At 37.9% G+C, this 16,679-nt stretch overlaps 1 protein-coding gene across 1 annotated transcript in view; it reads right to left on the bottom strand.

Moving 5' to 3' along the window:
* The window catches only part of LOC150087705 (uncharacterized), a 198,929-nt gene that overhangs the window by 168,981 nt on the left and 13,269 nt on the right, over positions 1 to 16,679 (bottom strand). Inside the window, exon 2 of the mRNA XM_090369854.1 lies at positions 3,670 to 3,742. Coding sequence (XP_090225980.1) covers positions 3,670 to 3,742 — 73 coding nt within the window. The remainder of the gene's footprint in view (positions 1 to 3,669; positions 3,743 to 16,679) is intronic.

The following is a 16,679-nucleotide window of genomic DNA, read 5'->3' as shown; positions in this document are numbered from 1 at the left end:
GAACACCAAATTTTTAATTAGTTATCAAACCTTTTTCCTGGTTCCGTAATACATGCTTTCACAGGTCAAACTAGTGAATGCTGTACCTCTCTAGAAAATCCTATGTAAGAGTGACATCAGAATCAGATTTTTGCCTTATCTATCATATAAGACTATTCAGTGAGCTGTAGGTCTTGTGCACACTATTTAAATGGTTATTATTGATACATACACTTTTAACAAATACACAAATATGAACCACATGTTAAGATGATGCTCATGGAAATGCAGCAAAAACAGCTTAGACCACAATAAGTATCCCCATCAGTTCTTGCAGTAGCCCATCACCTGGGACAAATGGATCTATCCATTATCTACAAAAAATGAAATCATTAAATCTAAATGATTATATACTATATAACATATGTGTACCTACTACAACATAGTACTAAGGATCCCTGTTTGCAAGTAACACAGCAAGTTTTACAGAGGATGGAATTGTGAGAGTTGCAATAAGAATATTTAAATTTTGGGCACAACAAAATCCCAGTGCAATAACTAATAGGGTTTATCAAATAACATTTTCTATATATATACAGGCCAGTATTCTAGGAGACTGACATATAAATCTATATATACCAGCACAACTCAATGAAACTTCCTACTGACATTTTCTTGAATACATCTTGCCAGAACAGTTTAAAATGCACTGCTTACAAATTAACTGATAACCTCTGTTCATGCATGATTGTAACTGATAACTGCTCATTTGTAATGGTACATCAGTATATTTCAGTCACTAGGAAGTATCTGGATGGTTAATATCGATCATATAAAATGGATTGTTAGTAGTAGAGTAACACGCAAATGGATTTTTACAAAGCTTTTAGGAACATCTAAAAACCTTTGTTTGCATTATGGATATTAACAACTGTGAGGAGTTGTAGCAATGAATACAAGATGATGAAAAAATATGCAACGTGCCAGGAATCTTGCAATAGGTGTGGCAATTGACAAAGCAAAACATACAAAACTATACAAGGGGGAAGCTATAAAAAATTTTGAGTACTGAAGGATGATTAAGAAATCACATGACACAGATTAAAGTTTTATTTTTGAAAAAATACTGGCAACTTAAGCACAAGCAAGAAATTAGAGAGCAGTATGCCATCTTACCTTACCTTACATTATTTTTCTAACAAAATATGTATGCCTTGAAGACTAATGTTTTCAATCACTGTTACAGCGATGGTCTTTAGCACTTCCAGTACATGTGGTTTATTCTCGCAGACCACCTTTTAGATATTCCAAAAGCAAAAAATACAGAAATGACAAATCTGGTGATTTTAGGGCCACAGTTCTTCAGAAATTAGATAATTGAAGAGGAGCTCCGGTAAAAAGGACAGATGTGTCGTATGTTGCTGACCTGGCAAAACTAACAATCATGTTCATCTACATAAAGGAGTGAAATGAAGTGTGATGATATCTCTGTATACTGCTATTCATTGTTCACTACTACTGTGTGGCCCCACCACACAGCAGTAGTAGTAGTAATAATAATGGCAAATGATGCAAGAAAGCAGGCTTATATAGCATCAGCCAAAAAAAAAAAAAAAAACCTACACAGTTTACCCATCCATACCCTCCAAGAATTTTTTGTGGTTCCTTGAATTTATTCAACCCATGGCTGCAGGATAGATGCACAGAAGTTTGTCTTCAGCATTTGCTTTGATTGTTGGAACAGGCTTCCATCTGTTGTTGTGGAAGATGTAGCCTAAGCATGGCCTTATACAGAGGGATAATCACTTCCTTATTCCTGCTAACAAAGTTTCTGTATATCATTCACAAAACCCCATGAGCTGTCCTGGCAGCATGTCTGCACTGCTCAGAGAAATTAATGTCTGACTGCACAATTATCCCCGGGTCTTTTTCATTCTCCACTAACCTGAGTGTAGTACCACACAGTTGATAAGTTACTCTGGAGTTACTGCTACCCATATGCGGGGTATCTTGCATTTGTCAATGTTAAACTTCAACTGCCATATCTTAGCCCATTGACCCAAATTTTCTTGATCTTGTTGAAGTAGCTTGCCCTGACAATTGTGGCTAACCAAGCTGCCAACATTTTTTGTATCATCTGAAAACAAAAAAGATAGACATTAAGCCTGATATAACTTCATCAATTTCATTTATAAATATTGAAAACAACAACGGGCCCAGCACTGAACCTGGGGAACTCCACTAATAACATTAATCCACAAAGAGAAGTATCCATTGATAACCACATTCTATCTTCTTCCACTTAACCATCCCTTTAACTGTAGCAGTGACTTGCCCTTAATGCCATATTGCTCCAGTTTGTACGGCAGTCTTTTATGTGCAACAGTATCAAAAGTCTTCCTGAAATCCAAATATATGATGCAAAATTATTTTTTGCACCCAGTTTCTTGGTCACTGCTCATAGTAATCTATCAGATCGATTAGACGAGACAGCCCCTTAAACAAATCGATGATGTGATTGCAGTATAATTGCATGCCAGTCCAGATGGTCCTGCATTACTTCTTTAATCAATGATTCCATTATTTTCCCTGGAATAGACATTAAGCTAACAAGTTTGTAATTACTTGTATCACCCTTTAATCCTCTTTTTTATGAATTGCAGTCACATTTTCACATCTCCAATCCATGGGTACCTCCCCTGAGTGCAAGAAAGCTTTCATAATTATGGCTAAGGGTTTGCTTACTTTCACTGCTGCCTCCTTTAATATAACTGGATAGATCCCATACACCATCACAGGTGCCTTTCTTATGTTTATCTTCAACAATTTCTCCTTCACTTTGCTCTCAGTTATTACAAAATCATTTAGCTCACTGACATAGTTTAATACACTTCTGGCATTCCCCTCCTTGAATAACTCCTCATGTGTATATAATAGGATGTATATAATAGGGATAGCATTTAAGGAAAACAAAAAAAGTCATGAACCTGTTATATGATTGGAGTAGTGTGCAAGCTCGCAGGGGTGTGGGGATGTTAATATGGGAAGTGTTTTGTTAGAAGACACTAGGAGCTCTTGATATCAGTGGTGCAATATCTGAATGTTAGGAAAACCTTAATGTCATGAACCAGATGACTGGCTAGGTCATGTCACTAATTCCACAGCTATAGTTACCTTCAGAAAATAACATCCCATCCAACGGATCAACAACAATAGGAGAGGTTCTAGACAAAAGGGTTGCCTTTCTACCTCCCTGGAACGTGCAATCACCAAGTAATAAAAATTGCTTATATTTTATTAACATCTGTTAATCCACTGACAAAAAAAATACCTCTGGAAAAGTTCATCTCTTGCTGAAGTAAAAGAAAAAATTTTCTTAAAGGATTAAATATTACAAAACATGTGAATGATTTCACAATGCAAATGAACTTTGCTTTATAATTTAATAAAGCATGACTTAAACAATTTAAAATAATTTAATATTTTATTACAATTCATTTCCAATTTAATTAAAAGCTATCAAAATCAAAATGTATATCTCAAAGGTCTTTCGAAAGAATTAAGAAAAATTGTTGTCAGTTAGCATAATAAAGAAATAAATTATAGATAGTGAAACTATTAAAAAATAAAATATAATTACACTAACAACAAATAGTCACTAAAGTAAACTGTATCTCACTTCAGACTTACCTGTTGAATTTGTGGATGTCTAAGCCGAGGATCTTCCCATGTTGTTGTATGTTCAACATGATTAATAAAGTAACTAAAACAAAATGAATTTTTTTAAATAAAAATGTTCATTAAATTTTTGTTATAATTTCATTAAATTAAAACAAATAAAAAAAGCAACTCATCTGGCTTAGGCTTATTTCAAGTTTTTTTTTTTTATTTAATTACATAAAAAAAAAATCTATTTGGTCGTCAACACTGTCTAAATAAAAACCAAAACAGCTCAGCATTAGTAGAAGCAAATGATGCAAGAAAACAAGCTTATGTAGCATCAGCCAGAAAAAAAAAACCTTCCCATTTCACCCATCCATTCGCTCCAAATGGTTGTCTAGTTCTGTCTTGAATTTATTTAAGCTGTCAATTTCCACGACGACAGATGGCAGTTTGTTCCAGAAATCAAGCACCTGCTGGCTAAAGACAAATTTCCACACATCTATTCTATAACTGCCTTTTACCAATTTGAATTTATGTTCATTCAAGCAATTAATCTGGGCAAGTGGAAGAATCCCATTGGCATTCAGCTTGCTCACACCATTCAAGGCCTTATACACCTCAATCAGATCACCTTGCAGGTGCCTAGTCTCCTGACACTGCAATTTGCATAAATTAAACCTTTCTTCATAAGAGCAACCCTTTGTTCCATTCACTAATCTTGTTGCCCTTCTCTGTACTAGTTCCAACAGCTCTACATCCTTCCTAATATGAGGTCTGGAGGCCTCATTTTAGGAAGAAAATACAGTACTCAAGGTGTGGCTTGACTACTGCCTTATACAAAGGGATCATCACCTCCTTATCCCTGCTAGAAAAATTCCTGTATATCATTGACAAGACACCATCAGCTACTCTTGCAGACCTTCTGCACTGCCCAGAAAACTTCATATCTGACTGCACAAATACCTCCAGGTCCTTCTCATTCTCTACCACCTTGAGTGTAGTACGACACAGTTGATACGTTACTCTGGGGTTACTGCTACCCATGTGCAGTACTCTACTTTTGCCAATGTTAAATTTTAGTTGCCACCTTTCAGCCCATCTGCTCAACTTTTCCAGATCCCACTGCAGTAGTGTACTGCCATTAGTGTCATTAACAACCCTGCCAACCTTCGTATCATCTGCAAACTTAGACATTAAGCCTGATGTACCTTCATCAATATCATTAATGAATAGAGAAAACAACAACGGTCTTGTCTATATGATCCTGCAGTGCTTCTTTGACCAGTGTCTTCATTGATTTCCCCGGAACACAAGTTAAACTAACAGGTCTGTAATTACTTGTGTCACCCTTTGATCCTCCTTTGTGAACTGGGGTCACATTTGCACATCTCCAGTCCATGGGTGCCGCCCCTGAATCCAAGGAAGCTCTCATAATTATGGCTAAGGGTTTGTTAATTCCTTTGCTGCCTCCTTTAATATAACTAGATAGATCCCATCCCCCCAGGTGCCTTTCTCATGTTTACCTTCAACAGTTTCTGCTCCACTTTGCTCAGTTATTACAAAATCATTTAGTTCACTGCCAGAGTTTAATACACCTCTGGCATTCCCCTCCCTGAATAACTCCTCGTGTGTAAATGTAGATACAAAATACTCATTCAGTTTGCTAGCTACCTGAGCAGGATCATCAACAGTTCAACCATCAATATCAAGTGGACCAATCTGATTCATCCCCTTCCTTGAAATTTACATAAGTAAAGAACTCTGTGCTGTTTGTCTTTGCATTCTTTGCAAAAGATTTCTCGTAATCTGCCTTTGCCTAATGTCCTTTGTGATTTGATTACAGAGCAGCTTATATCTACCATAGGCTTCTGTGTCCCCTGTTAATTTGATGTATCCCATGCATTTTTCTTCTCCACCATGTCTCATTAGTTCATCTGACATCCATTTTGGAGTAAACTTTGAATAATATTTCTTAGTTGATATGAAAAACCTAGTAGCTTCAAAGATTAATTCTTTGAATGCTTCCCATTTAGAATTTGCTGTTGGTAACATTATCAGTTGGTCCCACTGCATAGAATTTAAAAACAGACTCAGACCACCATAGTCACCTAAAGCAAAAACCCTTCCCTTAACCCTTGGTTGGTAGTTGTTTGTTTGTTATTTGGTTTTTAGGAGCATTAGCAACTAGGGCCATATTGCTCCGGGATATGCGGTGGTCATTCCCTGACCTTTCCGCATTCTCCGTATTTGGTGGTGACGGGCTCGAACCCCGGTCTAATCAAGAAGCGTGTGCTACGCACTGCTGCTCATTCCCACCTGGCTACGGAGGCGCCTGGTTGGCAGTTACCTCTTCGAGTGAATTCTTTGAGCTTAACATACTATACAGTGGCCAATCCCCCCCCCACCACTCTACAAAGCCAAATGTCATGGTCTAAACAGAACTGAATGTCACTACATGACCCAAGAAATCATTTCTTTCCACTTCAATATTATGTCAGATATCTCATATACAATCCCCCATTTGCAAACAAATCTGTTTATTGTTGAGATAACTGGGAACCCATTTCATGTTGATGTTTTACTGCAGGCTGTCATAGATGATAGTGTAGGCAGCCCCATCACTGATATCCAACTTCAGCATATCACAAACTGTTGTCCAAAACATTTTCTTCAGTGGTAAGGAAAATCATCCAGGCAATCAAATTAAACATTTTCTTCTGTCACAATTGTGTGAACATAGCATACAAATGTCCTCCACATTTTTTGTTACTTCGAAGTAATGATTTTCTCCTTTGTACACGACATATTGTTATCAACATATGCCATTTCCACTGCCCTCTGCTGTAAGAACCTAAATAACACTATGTTACACCAGCTTGAATTATAATTCAAGCTGGTGTAACATAGTGTTATTTAGTTTCTTACATTAAATGGCCTCACAACTATGAGAGCATCACTGGAGTTGGGAAAGATTCCTTTAGATCTGAAAAGTGCAAATAAATAAATACCGTATTTCCCCATGTATAAGATTTTTGAAAAATTTGGGGTCTAAAAACTGGGTGCATCTTACACAGTGGTTGTAGATTTTTTTACTTGCATTTCCCGCTTTTTCGTGCTTGTTGTCTTTGCACTCATTGTTTCGCACTTGTTACTGGTATATTAGGTTACGTTGTGTCACGCTCTGCCCAGAAAATGGTTCAGAAAAGATTTTCGTACAGTGCTGAATTCAAGTTAAAAGTGATCCAGTTTGCAAAAGTGAATGGAAATTGTGCTGCTGAACGTAAGTTTGGTCCTCCTCCAACTGAGAAAACAATCCGAGACTGGCTACGGGAAGAAGAAACCCTCTAAATGGCCTGGTTTAGAGAGGGAATTGAAGAGCAAAGGGCAATTGGAATTCCTGTGTCCACAAAGATGGTTCAGCATGAGGCAAGAAGAATTGCTGATGAAAAAGAAGTTACTGATTTCAAAGGAGGACACAATTGGTGCTTCAGGTTCATGAAACAGAATGGACTAAGCATGCGTACACACACCAGACTTGCCCAGAAGATGCCTGAAAGCTATGAGCAGAAGGTTCTTGAATTTCATCGTTTTGTCGTTCAATGTCGGAAGGCACATCAGTTTGAGTTGGGACAGATTGCAAATATGGACAAAGTCCCCCTTCAATTTGATGTCCCAAGTAACAGAACTGTTGATAACAAGGGGGGGTGAAAACTAACTGTGAAGACAAGTGGACATGAAAAGAGCCATTATACAGTTGTTCTAGCTTGTTGTGCTGACAGAACCAAGCTGCCTCCTATGCTGATTTTCAAACACAAAACAATGTCAAATTCCTCGAGGAGTGATTGTCCACATTCATGACAAGGGTTGGATGGATCAGGATGGGATGAAGAAAGATCTGGTTTGAGAAAGTTTGGAGCAGGAGACCAGGTGGGCTCTTACGCAAACCTACCCTATTGGCGCTTGATCAGTTCAGGGCACACATAACAAAAAACACAAAGAAGATTGCTGCAGAGCAAAAAACAAAACTTGCCGTCATACCTGGAGGTTTGACATCCCAGCTCCAACCACTTGATGTCAGCATTAACAAACCCTTCAAAGCTGCCACGAGACACAAATGGAACCAATGAATGAAGTCTTCTGGTGACAATTTGACACCAGCAGGAAGAGTGAAGAAACCAACTATAGGAGAAGTTTGTACCCATGTGAAAAGATCCTGGGATAATATCAAGATTGAGATCATTGTCAAGTCATTTAAGAAGTGTGACATTTCAAATGCCATAGATGGAACTGAGGACGAGGCAATATATGAAGACTCGTCATCAGACACAAATGAGGACAAGCTAATGGATGGGAGTTTTGACAGTGATGAGGAATTGTATGAATTTTATGATGAATAAAACTTGAGTTCAGTAACTTTATGTAATACATTTTATTTCAAATTTCAGGCCCCAAAATTAAGGTGCGTCGTATACATGGGAGCGTCTTATACATGTGGAAATACGGTACATAGAAAATAATTTTTTTTTTTTTTTTTTTTTTGGTAGTTGTTGGCGCATCAGCTTCTGTGGCCATAATGCACCTCCCAAGGTTTTTGCAGTACTTTGATCCAAACCCGAGGCGGGATTCGAACCCGCGACCTTTGGGTTGCCAGGCAGGCACTTTACCCACCCGGCTAGCCCGGTTGGCTAGAAAATAAATAAATACAGAGAGAGAGAGAATTTATTTGTTGTTAAGGTATTATTTAATGTAATTTGCTGATGGAACTAATATTCAGGTGACATGTGAGTCAAGTGAACCACATTTTGGAAAAATCCGTCATTCTGAAACAACCAAATCTTCTGCTTACACCTTCACGATAGCTGGACTGCTAGTAACCCCGGGTATAACACCCATGTGCAAGTTCTGAAATATGGTATCTAGTATACTGAAATTGACCACCCAGGTTTGAACCAATATAAGCAAGGGTTGAAGTGATGTGTCCACACCACACAAAGGAATGCCGTGTCCACACCACACAAAGGAATGCCAGTCCTTTATATTACCCAGCAATACTAGACGGTACATGACTGTCATCTCCAATAAACAAAGTTGTAGTGCAATACCACCACTTTGTTTATTGGAGGCCTGAAGTGGTGAAACCCCCATTTAGTCTCCACAACAAATGCTTCTGGTAATCTCTTCCCCAACTCTTCCATTATGCAGCATGATTGGTGTCTCTTGAGGTTATGATGGACATTACAGAAAATACAATCTTCCTTACATTTTGAGATTACAACTCTAAAACAGTGTTCACAGGCCAGTCACTAGATAGCCTACCAGACCGAACCAACTGGTAACTCTCTAGGAGGCATCCAGATCAGCTACTGTATAATCTCGTTGCCCCTACTATGCCAGATAGTGACCAAAGGGAGTCTGAGCAGTGTGTATGCAGGGAACATTGTTGAGGCCATGTTATGTCAAGGAGCTGGGTATATTCTTGCTGTTCTGTATGCCATATGCAAAAACTTCATTACTTCAGACAAAATGTCCTCCTACCTTTTCTTACTACTGAATTTATCATCAATAGTCAAACTAATAGAATAAACATTAAGATAGCCCTTTAGATCTGAAAAGAAAAGCTAAACAATTATTATTAGTCCAAAGTAGATTTTGAACAGGCTAAGTACAGAAAACTTGCTACTTGTCCAATTAGTAGTTAAACACCTTGGTCTCTTGCCAAGGCAAGACTTCTGCACACCCACCTGTGTTAACAACTGATAAGATGAAATTGACCCATCAGGTTTTATATGAAACTGACTTAGCATTAGCAGAGATGTATGATGCAAGAAAGTAAGCTTATACAGCATCAGCAAAAAAAAAAAAAAAAAAAGACTTGCTTGCATCCTATGTTTCTTCTAACTTTTGTACAGACAACCTCGATAAACCACCTCTTATCATTCCCAGTACACTCCACTCAATCCCTCTTGTGGTCTTTCATCAATTAGTATTAGTAGTGGCAAATGATGCAAGAAAGCAAGCTTATAACAGCATCAACCATAAAAAAAAAAGAAACACTTCCCATTTCACCAATCCATCCCTTCTAATAGTTTGTCTAGTCCTTCCTTGAATTTATTTAAGCTATCCACTTCCGCAACAGGAGATAAAAGTTTGTTCTGACAACCCACTGCCTAAAGGCAAACTTTCATACATCTATTCTGTAACTGTCCTTTCTCAATTTTAATTTATGCCCCTTCACGTGTGCAGTCTGAAGAAGAATCCCATCAGTGTTGAGCTTTCTCACACCTCAATCAGATCACTTCACAGGTGCTTAGTCTCCAGATAATAAAATTTGCAGAACTGAAGCCGTTCTTGGTAAGAATACCCATTGTTCCTGTCACCAATCTTGTTCCCATTCCAGCAGCTCTACATACTTCCTACAATGAGACCTCCAAACTTATATTCACTATTCAAGATGTGGCCTGATCATGTCTTATACAATGTGATAATTATCTCCTTATCCCTGCTAGAAAAATTCCTGTATCATCATCATCAGCCATTTTCAATCCACTGCAGGATGAAGGCCTCTTTCCAGTTCCTTCTGTTTTGTGTAATGACCATCCATCTACTATCCACAAACTCATGAATTTCATCTGCCCATCTCCGTCATTGTCTTCCAGGTTTTCTTCTAGCTCCTCTTGGGTACCATTCTGTTATTCTCTTAGTCCATCTGTCATCATGTCTTCGAGCTATATGTCCAGCCCAAGACCATTTTAGTTCTTTAGTTTCGATAAAAATGTCCTTTACTTGAGTTTTCTGCCTAATCCATGTGTTTCTCTTCTTATCTAACAGTCTGATTCCCAGTATAATTCGTTCCATCCTTTGCTGTATAGTTCTCAGCTTCTCTTCCATTCTTTTGGTGAGTGCCCAAGTTTCACTTCCATAAGTCATGGTGAGTAGTATACATTGGTTCATTATTTTATGTTTCAGACAAATTGGGATATTGCTCTTCAGTATGTGACCATATTTGCTGAATGCTATCCATCCAAAATTTATTCTTCTCTTGACTTCCAGCCATTAATCATTATTATGGCTAATGACTTGTCCCAGATAAGTATATGAATTCACCTTTTCAATTACTGCTCCTTCAATCATTATTTCCCTTTCTGTGGCATACTTGTTCATCATTACTTTTGTTTTAACCATGCTCATCTTTAGTCCAAAATGCTTACTAACTCTGCATAGCTGATTACGATTTTCCTCTAATTCTTTTGGATCGTGGCTTATGATCAGAATGTCATCTGCAAATTGTAAATGGTTTAGGTACTCTCCATTCACATTGACTCCTTTCTGTGACCAGTCCAATCTTCTGAAAGCTTCAAGTGCAGCAGTAAACAACTTCGGAGATATTGTCCCCTTGTCGAACTCCTTTCTCAATTTTAAATTTGCTACTGTCTTTGTCTAGTCTAATAAAGGAGGTAGCATTCTCATATATTTTCTTCAAAATCATAATATATGGGCTATGTATGCCTTAACTTTCCAGTGCCAGAAACATTGCCTTATGCTGTATGGAGTCAAATGCCTTTTCATAGTCCACAAATGCCAGGCATAAAGGTGTTTTATATTCAATTGCTTTCTCCATTAGCTGTGATATTACGTGAAAGTGATCCATAGTTGAGAATACTGTCCTAAAGCCAGCTTGCTCTTTCAGTTGATTCTTATCAAGTATTCTTTCTAATCTGTTGAACAACTTACAGATGTGGGATAACAAGCTAATTGGTCTATAATTTCCAAGTTCTGATTTATCTCCTTTCTTATGCAGCAAAACTATGATTGCATTATTCCACTCCTTAGGCATCACACCTTTTCTAATGCATTTTGTGAAGAGTCTTGCCAGTTTTTGTGCTATGTCTCTTCCTCCCAATTTTAACAACTCTACAGTAACTTCATCTTCCCCGGGGGCTTGCTGATTCTTCATTTTTTTCAACACATGTTCTACCTCATCAGGAAGGATATCGGGTATGTCATATGTGTTACTAATTTGCGATCCATCTTCCCCACTGCTGGCATCATTCCCTCGCTCCTTGTATAATTCTCTATGGTAGTCTTCTGCTATTTGAATTATGCCTTCTCTGCTATTTATAAATACGCTATCGCTATTCTTCAGTTTCAGTATCATTTGTCTTTCTGTATTACTACACATGGCTGCTGATTTAAGTCCTTTGTTTTCCCTTAATGCTTGTTCTACTTTTCTTGTATTAAATCTTCTTATGTCCTCTCTGAGTCTCTTTCTAATGGCTTTGCATAACTCAGTATACTCAATTTTCTCCTTGTTAGTGTTTATCTTGTTCTTCATTTGTCATCTTCGGTTCATCATGACAATTGTTTCTTGACTAATTTTTCTTCTTTAGATTTCTTTTTACCTATAGGTTTTTGGGCTTTATCACTTTCCTCAACTCCTAAACTATCTTGAAACTTTCCATTTGATCAATGATTGTCAATATGGATTCTGTCAGTGTCACTCCACTGGTGATATACTGGCTTATGATATCCATCTATGGATAAAGTCAATGGAAATGTTTGGTGAAACTCAAGCGGTTGTTCTTGACATTTCAAATACTTTTAGTCATGTTTGGCATATCTTCTAAATAAGCTTCCATTTGTGGACTACCAACCAATTGTTTTCTGTATTTGGGTATCCAGTTTTCTCTTTGACCACTCACTATGGATGATGGTTGATGACTCATGTCTTCTAACTTTTCCAATAATGCTGTTGTTCCCAAGGTTAAGTTCTTATACCCACTCTTTTTCTCTTGTATATTAATGACCTTTTTCCATTGATGGAAATCGTATCCAAAGTTTTGTGGATGATAGCACACTGCGGTCCACCTTTCAGCTTGAGAAACCTCAACTGGCACAAACAGCTTCAACTTCTCAAATATATACTATCAGTTCCTTAAATGCTGATCTTCAGATAATTCTCTAATGGGGAAAAGATAACTTAGTTGATTTCAATCCTTCTATAACTCAGTCCTGTCTCATATAAAGGGGTTTGCTTATGAAGAAAGGCTTAAGTTCTGCAAGTATATCAAGCTTAATGTCCAAGTTTGCAGACGATACAAAGGTTGGCAGGGTTGTCAAGGACACTACTGACATTATGCTGCTGCAACAGGATCTGGAAAGGTTGAGCTGATGGTCTGAGAGGTGGCAAATGAAGTTTAACATTGACAAATGTAAATTACTACATATGGGAAACAGCAACCCCAGAGCAACGTATCAACTCTGTGGTACTACACTGACAGTGGTAGAGAATGAAAAGGACCTGGGTGTAATTGTGCAGGCAGATATAAAGTTCTCTGAGCAGTGCAGATGGGCTGCAAGAGTAGCTCATGGTGTATTGTCAATGATATATAGGAATTTTTCTAGCAGGGATAAGGAGGTGATTATTCCCTTATATAAGGCAATGGTCAGGCCACACCTAGAGTACTGTATACAGGTCTGGAGGCCTCATTTCAAGAAGGTTGCAGAGCTGATGGAACGAGTACAGAGAAGGGCAACAAGATTAGTGAATGGAACAAAGGGGTGCTCTTACAAAGAAAGGCTTAAGTTTTGCAAATTACAGTGTCTGGAGACTAGGCACCAGCGAGGTGATCTGACAGAGGTGTATAAAGCCTTGAATGGTTTGAGCATGCTCAATGCTGATGGGATTCTTCCTCTTGCTCAGAATAATCACCTGAGAGGGCATAAATTCAAATTGAGGAAAGACAGATGTAGGATAGACGCGAGGAAATTTGCCTTTAGCCAGTGGGTGGTTGGTTGGTGGAACAGACTTCCATCCCTTGTCGTGGAAGTTGATAGCCTGAATAACTTTAAGGCTCAGCTGGACAGGTATTTCGAAGGAACAGAGGGGTGAAGTGGAAGTGGTTATTTTTTATTTATTTAATTATTTATTATTATTATTATTATTTTTTTTTTTTTGGCTGATGCTGCATAAGCTTGCTTTCTTGCATCAAATGCAAGAAAGCAAGTACTCTACTCATGCTAATGCTAAAGTTGCAGCATCTGGAGTTTAGGCAGCTGTGAGGTGATCTGACTGAGGGGTTTATGGCTTTGAATGGTTTGAACAAGCTCAATGCTGACGGGATACTTCTGCTTGCTCAGATTAAGAACCCAAGGGGGCATAGATTCAAATTGAGGAAAGACAGATGTAGGATAGATGTGCGGAAATTTGCCTTTAGCCAGCGGGTAGTTGGTTGGTGGAACAGACTTCCATTCCTTGTTGTGGAAGTTGATAGCCTAAATAAATTTAAGGCTCAGCTGGACAGGTATTTCAAATGAACGGAGGGATGAAGTGGAAGTTTTTTTTTTTTTTTTTGGCTGATGTTGCATAAGCTTGCTTTCTTGCATCATATGCCTCAGCTAATGCTAATATCTCCGAAAAAGGATTCTTCTGCTCCTATACTTATCTTCGATAAGTATAGGAGCAGAAGAAAGCTATACTTATCTTCGATAAGTATAGCTTTCTACACAAGATCACATATCTCTATTAGGGATCATGCTGACTTCTAATCTCTATTGGCATAAGCGCATTACAAATATTGCTTCCTTTCAACTAAAACACTGGGTTTTTTGGATAAACTCCAGTGTATGGATATCTTAGACTCCATTCAAAAGAGGGCAGTTAGGTTAATTAAATGACCCATCTCTTACAAAGTCTCTCCACTCTACGTCTCATAGATGTTCTGCTTCTGGTGCATGCTTTTTTATAGAATACTTCTATGGGCACTGTTCTTCTGAATTGGGCTCTATAATCCCTCTTCTTTCTTTGAAACCAGTCCAAACATGTGCCACAACCAGTCAGCCTCCTTTTACTGTAAAACCTCAAACTCACAGAACCAACTTTTCTTCTTCATCACTTATTCCTTCAACTCTACAGAAATTGAAGTCTAATGTTAACAATTATCTTCTTTTCATCTTCCCAACCGTCCACCCATGCACGGTGTTAAGTACTCTTGAGTTCTAATACCTTTCATGTTTGGTGCTTGTGTTTTCATAAAAAAAAAACATAAAATTCTTTCATGAAAACAGCATGGCCAATTTGCAACAGTATGTATCTATTGTGAAGTATCATGGCTGTTAGCCTAATTTCAGTCATGAAAAGCTTCCATTTTTTGGTTTATGTTCTCTTCAAAGGCATCAAGCAGTTCATCAATATCATTACAGCAGTGAAGTGAATCATCTACAGCAAAATATAAAGCAAGCTCTTTCTGTTTATGAAATACAGATACAGTTATACCTTTCTAAAGTAATTCCTATTCCTTTGGCCTAGATCTCAAAAGCTCTGCCTGTACCTTAGATAGATTCAAAATCACAGAATCATTTAATTCACTTGGAGTTATAAGATGAAGCTTGTTTTGGTCTGGCATTTGTCATCTGATTCAAAGCTTGTATGACTTGTTTCCATTAGAACATCTGTGCTTTAGTATTAGTAATGGCATATGATGGAAGAAGGCATATATAGCAGTAGTACAAAAAAAAAAAAAAAAAGAAAAAAAGAAGAAGAAGAAGAATATGGGAAAAAAATCTACATCATTTTCCCATCTAAAAATATGTCTAATCCTTCCTTAAATTTTTCTAACTACCTACTACCACAGCACCACACGGAAGTGTGTTCAACAAGCAATTACTCTGGCTGAAAGCAAATTTTAGCACATCCATCCTGCAAACATCCTTTTCCAATTTAAATTCAATTCCCATTTGCACATCATCTGAAAAAGAGTAAAGATGCCATCAGCATTTAGCTCATCCAATCTATTTAAATCTGTAAAAACTTCAATCAGATCTCCTCACAGCATAATTTTCAGATGCTGTAAATAATAGATTTCAGATTTACTGAGTACCCATTTGTACCTAACTGATTTCTTTTATTGCTCTTCACTGTACCTATTCAAACAGATCCACATCCTTCCTAAAATGAGGCTTCCACACCTATATGCTGTACTCAAGAAGCGAGAAAATTGCTTCCTTACCCTGCTGAACACGTTCTTGTATATAATCAACAACATCCAATGAGCTATTCTAACTTGTTAGATATTTGGTTATTTGGTTTTTTTAGGAGCATTAGCAACTAAGGCCATATTGCTCCGGGGATATGCGGTGGTCATTCCCTGACCTTTCCGCATCCTCTGTATTTGGGCTATTCTAACAGTTTGTCTGTACTATACAGAGAAATTTATATACCCAAAGGCATTTTTCATTTGCTACAACCTTGAATTTCATATGTTATTCTGAAGTTACTGCTATCCAAACACAATCTTTTAATGACAATCTGGCAGAACAGGTAATTCATCACTGTGACTTGGGTTTAATGGCGGATGGAATATTTTATATTAAATGTTTTTTCTGTCTTTCCCTTTCCATCCCTCAATTTGAGTTAAGCAAAAATAGCAGCTGTTGATATGAATGGCAAAATTAGTGCAACATATATGAGTAGTATTGCTCTTGTCTTGATCACCTAATTTGCAGACATTAGCATAGGCATATGATGCAAGAAAGCTAGCTTATGCAGCATCAGGTGATTATTCTGAGCAATGATCAGGTGATGATCACCCTCTCAGGTGATTATTCTGAGCAAGAGGCAGAATCCCATCAGCATTGAGCATGCTCAAACCATTCAAGGCTTTATACACCTCTATCAGATCACCTTGCCAGTGCCTAGTCTCCAGACACTGTAATTTGCAAAACTTAAGCCTTTCTTCGTAAGAGCAACCCTTTGTTCCAGTCACTAATCTTGTTGCACTTCTCTGTACTCGTTCCAGCAGCTCTACATCCTTCTTGAAATGAGGCCTCCAGACCTGTATACGGTACTCAAGGTGTGGCCTGACCATTGCCTTATACAAGGGAATAATCACCTCCTTATCCCTGCTAGAAAAATTCCTGTATATCACTGATAAGACACCATGAGCTACTCTTGCAGCCCGTCTGCACTGTCAGAGAACTTCATATCTGCCTGCACAATTACCACAGGTCTTTTTCATTCTCTACCACTGTCAGTGTAGTAC

The sequence above is a fragment of the Mastigoproctus giganteus genome, chromosome 3 (assembly GCF_048544385.1).
Source record: "Mastigoproctus giganteus isolate SK-2022 chromosome 3, ASM4854438v1, whole genome shotgun sequence".
Lineage (NCBI taxonomy): Eukaryota > Metazoa > Arthropoda > Arachnida > Uropygi > Thelyphonidae > Mastigoproctus > Mastigoproctus giganteus.
Note: the sequence above shows the minus strand (reverse complement) of the source record. Positions and strands in the feature narration are given on the sequence as shown.